The 14,708-nt window shown below is 34.7% G+C and overlaps 1 protein-coding gene across 5 annotated transcripts in view; it reads right to left on the minus strand.

Annotated features, from left to right (window-relative positions):
- Positions 1–14,708, minus strand: part of FLT3 (fms related receptor tyrosine kinase 3) — a 60,099-nt gene that overhangs the window by 42,915 nt on the left and 2,476 nt on the right. For 2 of the 5 annotated variants that reach the window (XM_039356836.1, XM_039356824.1), the window contains exons 2-3: positions 13,355–13,553; positions 5,337–5,458 (exon numbers count right to left, since the gene is read on the minus strand). In XM_039356836.1, the coding sequence (XP_039212770.1) occupies positions 5,337–5,458; positions 13,355–13,409 (177 nt within the window). In that variant the 5' untranslated portion in view covers positions 13,410–13,553. Of the gene's footprint in view, positions 1–5,336; positions 5,459–12,946; positions 13,320–13,354; positions 13,554–14,708 lie in introns of those variants that run through there. The other 3 variants (XM_039356860.1, XM_039356851.1, XM_039356843.1) reach the window with 2 other exon arrangements.

The following is a 14,708-nucleotide window of genomic DNA, read 5'->3' on the forward strand; positions in this document are numbered from 1 at the left end:
AAGAAAGAACAAAAGACTGAAAGAGTTTAGGAAGAGGAACACCTGAAACATGACATAAATGTGGAAGGAAAAAGGAAGGTGTAATTTCTATTTTAGCATGGATAAGCAAGCAAAGTATTTCACACAAGCTAAAGAGTTTGAAGAGGCAGAGCAAACCTTAATATAGCATAAATTTTAAGATGTAAAATTTATGATTTCCTGAACTACTGTGACTCAGTAGACCATGCAGTTTTATTTTCAGCAAACAAGAGGAAAAGAACATAAATTTATGGAGGATGAAGTCAAACAACACTTCTGTTCTCTTCCACATGTATTTAGCCATATTAGACCATAGCTAAGATGCTGAATGGAGAGATTCCCAAAGGTGTTTTTTCTAAAAGGCAACTGGACTTTCTTGTGTTTTTTTTTCTTAGAAAATGTTTGCTTCTCATCCAAAAAGCTAAACATTTTTTAAAAAAAAAAAAGAAAAAAGATAAAAGTTGAGTTGCCTTTAGGAATAAAGCATCTTTGGGGTGCTTGGAGAGTATAAGTTGGAGATATTCCTGGGAGACATGAAAAAAATATGTTAAGACTTCCGGTTTGCCATTGAGGCCACTGCAGCCGCTGGAAGGCAACCTCCGTCTTCTGTGTTCGATTTCGTTCCACTGGGGGACCCTGGAAAGGGTCAAAAGTCTCCCTGTAGGGGCAATGAGCAAGGAGGGGACCCCCGCTTGATTGTGGGAGGGCAGCAGCCCTTCCGCTTAATCCAGGGCAGCCCTCCAAACTGGCGGAGGAAAGACTGGCCATAGCAATATGGCTTGTCACTAAGCTGCTGACAGCCAAAGTCAAACTTACCATTAAGCACTTCTAAAGCAATGTAGATGAAATTGGGTGAGATCTGATCTTCTCTTTAAGATTTTAAGTATTTTTCTTTTCCTGTAAAAGCTGCCCAAAGTATTTTTTCCCCCTGTGAGGAGAGAGGGAAGGGCATTTCTGCCCCACACTCTAAGAACAGTGGCGACTGACTACCCAGGGGAGTTAAAGCACTATAAGAACAATTTCAATCTAATAGGATTTATATGTTTATGAAATTTGGGGACCAAATGTTTTCTTATTTTTACTGGAGACTTTTGTTTTTATCTACAAAGAAGAAATAAAACTGGAAAAAGGATTATAAAAACTTTGGACTTAAAAAACCTTAAATGGCATCGGTGACATCTTGTGGTGAAGTATGGTATTACAACTTGTTATTGCCTAAAAGAGACTTGGCTTGAAGCCCAGACTTCAGATAAAACGCTTTCGACCTTGATAGATACCACCTGTGAGAAATTCAGCTGTAAAGAGAATTTCTGAGTGGCATAATTGGCTTGTTTGAACTATGAATGTAAACCTTTACTGACTTTCAGAACTATATGTGGGGAACTGATTTCCTATTTCTTTATATGAGAAACATTTGTTATTACATGAGATGATGAAATACCTTGGACTATAAAATCTTACTTGACCAATGATTTCTACTATAAAGACTACCTATAATACATGAAATAAAGGTCCCGTACCTAGTTATAAAATCAGTTTTAACGTCTGATTTTAAAGTCTTCAACCTAAACACTATTAAGAGAATATGGATGAAGACCAGGAAAAGATCCTTTCCATGTTGAAAGCAATACATGAAACCATTCTTTCAGCTTGTGACAAAATAAGATACAACATAAAAAAACAAGATGCCAGCTTTGATATACAAGCCCAAATTTTGACTACAACCAAAGAACTAACAATACAGAAGATAACAGAAGAAGTGGAACAATCAAATACTAAGACAGAGGACTCAATTGACCAACAAATACAGTTAATGGAAAATCCAGAAAAGGGAGTGACAATACTGAAAATGGAAAAGACTTTCTATATAAATCAGAAGAAATTTGAGGAGAAAGAACAACAGATTGAATGGAAATAAATATATCAGGACAATCATAGGAAATTGAAAAAGTAGGGAGACGATCTAATGAACACAAATGAACTAGCCCTTCCAAAAAAATGGCAACTAAATGGTCTCTCTTATTTCAAATAATATATACAATAATAGAAGGAGATCTATTTCATGATTTAAAAGCACTGACATGGAAAGCTAGTTGGCAAAGGAAGAAAGCCAGAATAAAGCTAAAGAAAATTGGGGCTTTGATTTATTAGAGGAGATTTCATATTACTAATTAGAAGGTTAAAAGGAGAAGTTGAGATAAGGGCAATTTTGCTCATTTAATTTAAAATATTTGGAAATCAGTTGAAAATAAGGATTCTATTTGTTTAATATTTAAAAATTAAACCCAAAGGAAAAATTATGAATATGTTTGATTTATTGATTAACTCAGACAATATGTATGATTTATTGAAGGGGATACTGTATTATTAATTAGAAGATTTAATATGGTGGGAAACTTTTAGAAATAGAACAACAAGACTATACTCAAATAGATAAGATGTGTATTTCGAATATTAGATTTTGTTATTAATTGAGATAAGGGAAAGTTTTGTTACCTAAAGCCTGGAAATTATAAATATCAAATGTTAAATTTCAATATTGATGAAAAACTAAAAATTGGGAAAAAACCAATAAAAGGACATTGATTGTCTATAAAGATTGAATGTAAAAGTAATTAAAATATATATAAACTAAAAATTTATTGATACATGTAATAAGGATGTTTTTACTTAGTTGGTATAATAAGAACTGTATTAATTTAAATACGAGATAGTAGATATTAAGGAAAAAAGAGAGGAAATATTTGATGTTGTTACTTGAGATTTGCACTAAAGATTTTTGTACGTTATTGAATTATTGATTAACCCAGCCACCATGTTGCTTTTCAAATACCTAAATGTAAAATTAGAAAACTAATAAAATATTATTAAAAATATGTTAAGAGGGGATAATATCACAAATGGAAAATGGTTTAGAGTCTAGACAATAGAGAGACAGTTTGGTGAAGCGGTTAAGGCACCTTATTAGAAACCTGGAGATGGTGAATTTTAGTCCTGAAGCCAGGTTGGGGACCTGGGGACCTTTAGAAACCACTTTCAAAACTTTGTCAAGGAAACTGCATTGTTTAAGTTGTTTAGCAGTCATTAGGAGTCAACAGTGACTTGAAGAGACACATATGCATAGAAATTTTAACCACAGGCAAGGAAGTCAGGAAGCAAAAGGGGGCAATAAGTATTAATAGTGGAATATCATATGTTTGAAAAAGGGAAGATGAAGATTGCTCAGAAGAAAGACCACAAGACAAGAGTGGAAACAGAACAGGTATCAATGGGGAAAAGATGAAAGAATATCAGCCTTACAGTTAAGATGAACTATTTTTGTAACTTGCTTCAATGGCTGAAAAGATAATTGAATGCATAGTTTACTATAGGACTTCATAAACTATGATTATACTTCAAAGGTCAGCACTCCAGACAGCTGCCTGATTATAAAACCAGTTCAGGCTCATAGAATTAAAGATCTGGACAAAAATGAAATTCCATATTATAAAGATAAAATAAAACCCTGACATCCAGTTTTATAATACTTTGACAGGTAGTAGCAACAGCCATCATTGTTTGAGCTTCATTCACAGAAAAAGAGTAGTGAAAAGGGAAAATGCAAAACCATGTTTATAAGTTAGCAAAGAAATAAGTATTTTGAAAGGGATGAGGTGGGGACTAGCAGATCTCAGTTCCATAGACGGTCATTATGTAAATGTAAATTATGTAAATGGCTTCAAAGCCAACAAGCATCCCACCAAGTATCAATTCACTTGGAAGGGAAGATGAAGCCTCATGTTAAATTCTTCAATGTTTCTGAAATGTTTACATTAGCAATGGGCAATCAACTATTGTGTATGACTTCATTCTTGTCTGTAGTAAAGATTCAAATCTAACTGGGCCCTGTCTGAAAGTTTTCAACCAAATCTAATTGCAGAGTAAAAAATAAGTCGTGAAAGGAAGCCTGGAATTTACTCTAAATCCAGGTTGTGAAGCCAGACAATTTGAGTATTTGTTCATTACACCAATGCTTAAGAATCAAGAGTTAGCACAGTAGAAATTATCTCTCTGGCAACCCATTAATCATTGGTCTCAACATCTTCTGTGTTAGAGCCATGGGCAAGCCAGAAAGGCCAGCCAAAGGGACAGAATCTCCTGGTGGCAAATGGTTCTGGTATATACAGCGAAAAATTGTATGGAGCTGGTATTTGTGAAATTGAAATTGAAATTGCTTTGGTGGGTTTGGAAGCCAGAAGACACAGAGAGAAACGCTGGTGGCAGAAGAAGATATCATCCAAAACATTTTAAAACAGCATTTCTCTACCTAAGCCTCAAGAAGGTAGAGTCTACATCCAATGTAGTAATGCAAAGAATTCTGATTACAGGGTACTCCTTGACTTACAACTATTAATTTAGTGACTGTTTGAAGTTACAATGGCATTAAAAAACTGACTTATGACCAGTTTGCCTACTTACGACCATTATAGCAGTTTCATGGTCACATGATCAAAACTCAGGTGCTTGGCAACTGGTATGTATTTATGACACTGTTCTAACATGACCCTGTTGCATTGTTTTTGGGTCATGTGATCACCATTTGTAATCTTCCCAGCAGGCTTCCAACAAGCAAAGTCAATGAGAGAGGCCAGATTCGCTTAACAACATGATTCAACTTAATCACTTAACAACTGCAGTGATTCGCTTAGCAACTGTGGCAAAAAGATTGTAAAATAGGACAAAACGTAACGACTGCCTCACTTAGCAATGGAAATGTTGGGCTCAATTGTGGTTGTAAATTGAGGATAGTATTTCATCTGGGAAAGGTGCAGGAACAGGCAATGAAAATATCGAAGGACTGGATAATCCTCACAATGAATAAAAATTGATGGTTAGCTTACTGAACAATTGGCTGAGTGGTTGAGGAAGATATGTATTCTATGGAGAAAGTAGAGAGGAAGAAGACATACACTTTGCTCATAATGCTAGAAACCAGGATCAATGAAACACATGTCCGACACACATGAAAGCAGGAAGGAATGTCTGTAATTAATGAATGGAAATCATGTAAGATTTCCATTCATTAATTACAGACATTCCTTACAATGCCCAATAGATAGCTTTAAGGTGGCTTAAACTTGTTTCACACTGTATAATACAGTAGTTCTTTAAGTGGCTAGCAACTTTGGTTGAGAATGTTATATTATATTCCATAACAGAGACACACTGTTTTCAGTATCAGATAATGAAGAACTCAAACAGGAAAATGCTACTGAGCTCATCCTGTGGCACAGAATTATAGTCCAATTGAGTATTTTTATACTCTTGTTTTCCTTTACCTTGAGAGAAGGTGAAAACTCCCAATTTCTTGAAGCATTGTTGTGTTGCTTGATTAAAAAGCAAGTTATCTCAAATGTAGTTTGGCTTATCACACCAGTGGATGCCACTGTAAGAATCAGAGCTGCCAAAAAGGAAAACAAAAAATGTTGAGTGAAATCAAAAAGTAAATGTGCTGAATATTTCTTTTTCATCCCACTGTCTTTTTTTTCCATTCAATTGTACCTCTCAACTAGTAAGTTCCTCGCTAAGTAAAATAGAACATAAAACATGAATAATAGGGATGGAAGGGATCTTGGAGGTCTTCTAGTTCAGTGGTTCTTAACCTCTTTGAACGAATCGCCCCCTTGAGCCAATGAGGAAGTTGTCATCGCCCCCCTCCCCCAACATAACCTCTCAATCACAACATAGGAAATAATTCTTCAATTTATGCAAACACTTTTTTTCTTTTCTTTAAAATTGTCATCTGGACATATTGATGCAAACAATTTATTTCCAGTCTTTTTCCCAAATCTCAACTGTGTGAAAAATTTTGGTGCCACCCATCACTTTATCCACTAATAGCGAGCGATCTGATGTTTTTGTACGACAGATATACTGTGATTCACTGTACGAAAAAGTCTCGAAAGTGTCCCCAAAACTTCTCGCTCCATTGCCCCCATATCACCCTCTTTTCGTTCCTTCGCCCCACTGAAAAACAAAATCGCCCCCTGGGGAGCGATATCTTCCAGGTTAAGAACCACTGTTCTAGTTAACCCCCTTGCTCAAGAAGGAGACCCTATACCATTCTGGACAAATGGCTGTCCAGTCTCTTCTTGAAAATCTCCAGTGATGTAAGGAGGTAAGACATTTCACTGATTAATTGTTCTCAATGTCAGGACATTTTTCCTTAGTTCCAGGTTGGATCTGTCTTTAATGAATTTCTATCCACTACTTCTTGTCTTACCCTCAGGTACTTTGGAGAATAGGTCAACTCCCTGTTCTCTGTGACAATCCATCAAGTACTAGAAGACTGCTTTCATATCTCCCCTATTCCTTCTTTCTGTTAAATTAGGCATACCTAATTCCCTCAATTATTCATCATATGGTTTAGCTTCCAGACCCCTTATCTTTTTGTTATTCTCTGCCCTCTTTCTAGAGTCTCAATATCTTTTCTGTATTGTGATGACCAGAACAGTGTTCAAGTCTGTCAAGATGCTTCTGAATCTTGAGTCTATTTCTAAATGTTAGCTATTCCCCCCAGTTTAGTGTCATCTGCAAATCTGATGAATTCCCCTTCTATGCCCTCATCTAGATTATTTAGGAAGATGCTGAAGATTACTGGGCCATCTATATATCTCTATCGCTATCATCTCTCTAATGTTACTCACTTAAATATAGATGCCCCAAATGTCAATTCTATTTTGTTTTCAATAGTGGCGAATATCTTTAGCTCGATTATAGGATGAGGGTGAAGGTTCGTTCTCTGAGCCTGTGGGTTGGTTTCTGAACGTTTTGTTACCAGGCTAGGTGACATCTTCAGCTGAGTTTAGGGGATGTCAGAGTCAGTGACAGTGTCAATCACACTGATACTGACATCCCCTAAACTCAGCTGAAGATGTTGCCTAGCCTGGTAACAAAACATTCAGAAACCAATCCACAAGCTCTGATAATGAACCTTCACTCTCATCCTATTTTGTATATTGGCCACTGGGTGAAGTGGAATTTAGCATTTTGGAAATGTCTCCTTGGTTGGCAAGGATCAAAGCCAGAATCAATGGAAAACTTGTCCATTTCTTAAGATAGAATATATATATAATATGGTGTTTCAGCCTGGATGAATGAAATAGAAGGATCAGTGTTGAAGCAGTAGATGCAATAAAAGATAAGCCAGCCTTCACTGTGAATATAAAACACAGAAATTAAGCTAAGAGTAAAGAAAGGCACTACAAACACAAAGCACAATGAATAGAGGAACAATTCAGTTTTAAACATTCAAGTCTCTTTTCCAGGCAGTATTTTGTTAATCTTTATAGTCAAAATTAAAATGAGATGCAGAGGAATATAAAAATATTGGGAAGTTAGTTTTTTAGCTGAAGGTAATTGCAAAGATTCTTAATGAAATATAGCAGCAAAGCTAGAAGCCAAATTTTAGCAACAGAAGAGGAAGGTAAATAACAAGGAGAATAATAAAATTGGATATTATATTCACATAAGTGAAAATTAAAATTGGAGAAACAGAAAATAGAATTAAGAGTAGCCTAGCCTACTAAGAAACTTTAGATTACAAATTCTACCATCCTTGATCATTAATAGTACTGCTAAATAGATAGGAATTGTACTGTGAAAAATTTGGAGGCTATCACTTTGGAGAAGGCTAAGAGAATTTATGAACTGAAGAAAGATATAGAAGAAAAATGAAATTAAGAATAATATACCAGTAGTAGATAAGGACAGGGAACACTCAGACTGTTAGGAATGAATAAAAAAAACACTGAAATCAAAGAAAATAAGAATAGGATTAAGTAGAAAAGTGTTCCAATATTTGAGGGGCTGTTACAAAGAAGAGGGGGTCAACTTATTTTCCAAAGCACCTGAAGGCAGGACAAGAAGCAATTATGGATGGAAACTTATCAAGGAGAGAACCAACCTAGAACTAAGGAGAAATTTCCTGACAATTAGAACAATTAATCAGTGGAACAACTTGCCTCCAGAAGTTTGTGGGTGTTACAACACAGCAGGTTTTTAAAGAAGAGATTGGTTAACCATTTGTCTGAAGTGGTACAAGGTTTGCTGCTAGAGCAGGGGGTGGACTAGAAGATCTCCAAGGTCCCTTCCAACTCTGTCATTCTGTTATTCTGTTTTTGTCTCACAAATGGAATTAAAGTTGAATGACAAATAAGAATGGAAAATGGCTAATGTTGTCAAAAAACAAGCACAAAATGATGGTATATTCCTGAACTAATATTTCTTTCCAGTATGCAAGACTGCAGGTGTGGTTGCCAATATTAGACCATCTTGAGAACAGATATAAATAAAAATAGTCCCCAAAGGATTATCTAGTATAGGACTGAAACTAGACAACACTTTAAAAAATAGGGAATGCATTTGTTTAACATGGCATAGAACAGTCTTTAAACCAGACGTTGTATGGGATAAAAGAGAGGCTGATAATTGTAAAAAAATGAAAGCTAAAAAACAACAAAAAGGATTGTTGTACAGTAAAAACAGATAAAAGTGTCTAAAGGTGCTTTTTCATTTACTTAACTGACATGGGCATCTTTATTCTCCTTTTAACTTTTCTAATTCCACAATGAAATGAATCTCAGAGAGTTTCAGATTAACTATGAATTGCTAGCTATGAATCCCAGAAGATTTAGTACATGTACTTCTATCTAACTCAGGGCTGGTCTGCGGGCCGGATGCATCATAGTGAAACCGTGCCCACCCCATTGCTGGCAATGGCAAAAAAGTCACAATACATCGTGACACATCACGTGACATTGCGAGTTTGACACCCCTGATCTAACTCAACCTCCACCTGGCCTGAGAAGACAGGAATCCAAATGTGCCTGAATTTATTTGACTTCTGATGCTGAATAAACATTTAGTTCAAAGTTGGGATTAATAGTGTTTATGTTTTCAGAGATGCGGCTGTCAGCTCTTTTTTGTGTGTGTTATTATTATAGAATGTTAGATGAGATTTCACCAACAATATCCACCACTGAATAATGTATTAATTCTAATAATTGAGGTTGATTCTGAATTACAAAATTATGGCTGAAGAATCTGGGTTAAGTTTTGCATTGGAGACTTGGGGAACCTGAAAGTTTACACATCAATTTGTGACATTTTCATTGGGTCTTAATAATGATTTTATTCAATTTTAGATTTGGGGGTCTTTTTTGATGGACTTAACAAAGCTACAATTTTATCACTAGGAACAATGTAATTCTGGCCACTAATATAGTATATAGAGGTTGACTTAAAAGATAATACCTTTTGTACAGTAGGGGCTTAAGATAGGTAGACTTCATACAGATAAACAATTGAGAAATAGCACTTCTTTTCTCATATTAACTGTCAAGAGTTCAAAGCTCAAGTTCATGTTAGGAAAAACTTATTGAGAAAAACAATGCTCAGAGTAGCTCAATAACTGAATCAATGACTAAACTTGAGAATACACAGCAACAGCAAAAAACTAGCAGTATATATTCACCACAGAAGATGAACAAATTCAACTAAAAATAGCTATTATATATATTATTATATATATATAAAACAGAGCAACACAAACTTAAGGCAATTAAATACAAGTTCTAAGGAAAAAAATAGATAAAAAACCAGACAAATTAGAAATGCTTGCAAACATATTGATTGTAATTTACATTTTGAGGTACAATGAGAAGAAAGGATATAATTCACAAGCAAGTGGATTCTTAATAATGTTTTTATGATTTTTTTCTCCTTTTCTTTTTTGTATATTAAAAATATACAATATACAAAAATATACAAAATAGATAGAATATATTCAGTTAGCCCTAATCATTTATTGGAATATTAGAAAATTACAAAAAACACATCTGTAAATCCCTTGTTTATGTGTCTAACTTTATTCCTTCCCTCTTTTTTTATTTTCCTTCTGTTTATATATTTCTATACATACCAGTATTGGGAAGTGATGGGATTTGAATCTCTTTGTAGATTCAAAGAGAAGCTAAAAAGTTATTATTACACTAAGCAAAGTCTGTTGGCATCCAGTGAATATTGGTTTATCTCAAAAAAGCTAAGCAGTACTTGACTCAGTTAATATTTGAGTGAGACAAGACATCACCCTGAAATTCCAGATTGTAAACTAAACTGGGAAGTAAAAAACATAAAAGAAGAAGAAGGAAGGGGAAAAAATTCTGGAAGAAAGCAACGAATAACTGCTTCTATATGATACTTCATGCTTCTATTCCTAGCACTTTTATACTATTGACAAATACCCCCCCCCATTTCTGGATATATTCATATACAGTAGTTATCAGGAGTCCAGTTAAACCTGAAGGAGTCTTTCCCTTTATCAGTTAGGCAAAGGACTGTGAAAAAAGACCTTCCAACTGTATGATGGTAAGACTCACAATAAGCTTTAACCATGAACAATCATAGTATTATGGCCGAGATCAACATTGCACTAATTTGTTTCATCTTTGCACACTCAGCCATTGTGGTTTGTAAACCATTAACTGTACCTTGTTATGATGTATAACCTAGCTTATTTCATAAACCATGGTTACAGCAAAATCTTATCTTAGAATGATGTATGTATGTATGTATGTATGTATGTATGTATGTATATCCAGCCAATGATTATGGGGCTATATGGAGTCGATTTTGGCAAAGAATAACCATTATCCATCCTCAGCCATATTTTATGGATTTCATTGAGCAAAATATTTCTCCAAGGTAAATTGATGCAGAACCAGTCTTAGAATGAGACATACATTATATTAAGACATAGTTTTAATAATATGATTTATTGAATAATTCATACAATATGCTAAATAAAAAAAACGTGATTTACAAAGGATAGTGGCATAATTCACACAAACAGAAAATCCCAATGCATTATGCACTCACAACTGAACCCTGCCATCTTTCATTCTAAGGAGAAGAATTCTGTCTTAGCTTCTCAATTTTTGCATTAATGTTATTCTTTGCTTTAGTTATGGCCTGTTCAAATTTAGAGAAACTAATAAATCTTATAGATGAAAGCAAAGTTACAGTATGCCATGTTTGTATAAATGCAGTCTGTTTTCTTTGTTTTAGCATCTCTTGATTGGTCCTTATGTAGACCTATTTGAGATCCAAGACATAAAAGAAGCAAAAAATAACCCAGGAAATCATAAAGAAACCAAGCAGTTCTGCTTGCACATGACATTAATTTACAGATGTAGACTGAATTTGCATATCACCCTGAAATGTAAGATTGGCTTAGCAGTAAATTCAATTGTTTCTAATTGAAGCCTCCACCCGTAAGTGCAGCTAACAAGAGTTACGTAGACAAACTTAACATGATATTTAAACCAAAGGCTCTGACTTTATCGACCCGAAAGAAATCAGAAGACAAACGCAGAGCTTGACCTCTTCATTCTGACTTTTTCCTAATGAATGAATCTAGGATCTTACATCTGCATATAGTGCTAAGACTGGCTATCAAGACACACACACAACTCATTAATTATGTGCTCTTCTAGCAAGTGTACTCTGATAGGTTTGTCAGTGTATTTAATGCTTTATATAATATGCAGGCTGGAATGTAAATGGTAAGCCAGTGATAAACCATAGATTCAAAATGGCTGTTCATTAAGTCTCTTTATACATTACACTAAGCCCCATATAAGTACCTTGGCTTTTCATAATGGATGAATCCAACTTTTAGTGAGAACAGAACAAACTTTAAAGCACAATAAATACTTGTGAAGCTGAAGATCTAGATATAAACTGTATAAACACAACTAAGAATCAAAGGAAATTGCATGATTTATAGGATTTTAAGTCTCTAACATATTTGACATTTAATTTAAAATAAGTTGCTGAAATCAACATGGGGAGAAAAAATATTTAAATTACAGGACAAATAAATAAAATGGTGAGCTTGAATGTTTGAATGTATAATGCATATAAAAAAGAGCAACTACAAAAAGACCTGCATTTTATTTTACAATGTATTGTAGTAGGAAATGTTGCTCCTGCTCCAGTTTTCCCTAACATTTTAATTGGACCTTGGGTTTTCAAACAGAAAAATTTTGTTTCAATAAGATATATTTCAGACTAGACAGATCAAAGATCAGTGAGGATCCTAAGCATGCTTGCTGGTGAAGTATCACATTGAATTCCATGGAATAGATGTACTCAGGGCTGTGTTGGATGAGAAATCATAAATCAAACCTTGACAATTTTAGAATTCAGCACTTAAAGAGTTTTGGGAATATGCTGCTGTATTATTGTAGAATGGCTGAACCATGCAAATTAAGAACCAAAGATAGCCCCAAAGACTAATAATGTGGATCAGCAAATAATGGCATAAAAGAGAATATATTAAGTCTAAGCTCTTATAAATCATCACACTTATCCTATCATTGTTACCAAGAATACTATTTCAGCCCTAGAGGCAAATATATTCACCTAAACTTGAAAAACATAATTTTACTACTTTCTTGCTAAAGGATATAAACAAGCAAAGTTAAGTTTCTAATATTACCAAAATTGTTCCTTGTAAGAAAGATAAAAAAGAGCTTAATTATGCTGTGGGTTCATTTACAGCTTACTGGACTTTCATTCAGGATCTATGGTTTTCCAGTAAGTATGGATATGAATAATATTAAACATATTACGCAAGATGCACAGAAACTTTGTGCTTTGTACAATTGTATAAAAAGGCAAGATAAAAAAGCACTAAAAATATGGTTTCACAGTTTTATGAATACAATCCCATCATATAACCTATGCAGTGAACTGATAGCCAAAGTTTTAGTTGTAGCTAAGCAACATATCTATCCACCAATACAATAATCATCCTTCTAATAAAGATCCATACTCATCCATCATCAAAATATATTAATTGTGTCCTTGACAAACAAGTACTCACATTTATTCTAAGAAAAGATTTCATTTACATTTGGATCTCTGTGCTTTCTAGTAGATTTCAAATCTCTCAGATCAGGAAAAAATTGATCTAAAAAATCCTTTCTCCTTGCTTATTTTAAGTCCATCAACAATTGTTACCCATCCTTCCGACATTTCTGAAGCTTCATACAAGCAGCCTGTCTTTTTAGGAAAGAGAAACAGAAAAGGGCACAAAAAGAACACCAAAACCAATGATGCATAGGGCAAAATCAAATAGAAATAAAGAGAAATGAGGCAAGAAAAAAAATCAGAGAGGGAGAGACTAAATAGAGAAAAAGGTGTAGGACAAATCTATAGAAAGAGAAGGAGGAAAATTGGGATCAGTAAGGCAAGAAGAGCCATGAACGCAGATGTCAGTGAGTACGCTTACCAAGCATCTGCAGCTGACTTTTGCTGACTGAGATACTTAAGTGTTGCCCTCTCATTGCAGCTGTTGGTGCAAGACTTCTTTGCTTGAGTGAAATGCTATTTCAAGAGCTCACAGTCTGTATGTGCAGGTGGTTCTCTCAGGAATCCGTCACAACCGCTTGGCCTTTCGACTGTAAAACCACTTCTTCAAATCTGAAAATCTGAGATAAATAGCTTTTGGAGGAGGGGTTTTGGGGCTCTTCCTCCAACAAAACAACAACAATAATAATAACATCAAATTTTAAAAAAAAACCACCCTACAATAGTTGACGTTAAACCACCAGCAAGGTGAACTATATCTTTCTGTAGTATTTAGTATGTGCTTTTCCTATCATTTTTGTGAGGATGAAAAGTTTTGATTAAAGCTCACTGGTGATTATATTTTTTCAGCACCCTCCCCTTTTATTTCAAGAAGTATTCACTGTTTAAGAATTAACCCAGGTCGAGGCCCCATTCTTTTTAGGAACAAACCTGTTGTGTTAAATCCTTATTCCAGTAGAGGGCTCTCAGACATTAGAATCATCAGGTTTATTGAGCTACATTTTAGAAAACTAATCAAATAGTGAGCTTTGTTGCTTCCAATTCAGACTCAATATCAAAACATGTCAGGTCCATGTCAATCACTAAAAAAAGGACACGGTAATTGCAAACAAAACACATGCTGTTATTTCAACATCAGCTTTTCTGAGGATAGCGCCTCCTTTTCTTCAGAGAACTGGTTCTTCTAATGATAACTCTTCTTAATGATAAATTACCAGCATGAATGCATCTAAGTCACATTGATTTTTTCATAATCCTGAAGTATATCAACATTATATATAAAACAATGATGCTAGGAAACATTCAAAATTCTTTGGATATATCAGAAAAAGTAAATTCAAACTTACTAATTTTTAAGTAATTTGAAAGGTTGTGATTCTTTCTAAAAGCCTGGAGTTCCCAGTTTGGGATGTCCTGCATGTCAACCATGTATCACACCATGCAAATATCACCTTTCAGAAAAGCTTCTAGGTTTGAGAACTCTCTGTCCCAGAAGGCCCTTATAGCTCTATCTCCCCAAATCCTCAGAAAGCTAGGAAAGATAATGATTAAATTCACATATTGCACTAAGGCAACAAAGTGGTTTGTTTGGTCTGAGGTTGGAATGATATGTGACTCCAGTCATTTCTAGCTTATTCTATAAATCATGCACCTTCCTAGAACTATCTATGATTCTCAAAGTACCCATGCTCTGTCTGTGTCAGTGCATGTACATGAGTAACGTGTGTGTGTGTGTGTGTGTGTGTGTGTGTGTGTGTGTGTGTGTGAGAGAGAGA

The sequence above is a fragment of the Crotalus tigris genome, unplaced genomic scaffold (genome assembly GCF_016545835.1).
Source record: "Crotalus tigris isolate CLP2741 ecotype Arizona unplaced genomic scaffold, ASM1654583v1 scf7180000017573.2180621, whole genome shotgun sequence".
Classification (NCBI taxonomy): domain Eukaryota; kingdom Metazoa; phylum Chordata; class Lepidosauria; order Squamata; family Viperidae; genus Crotalus; species Crotalus tigris.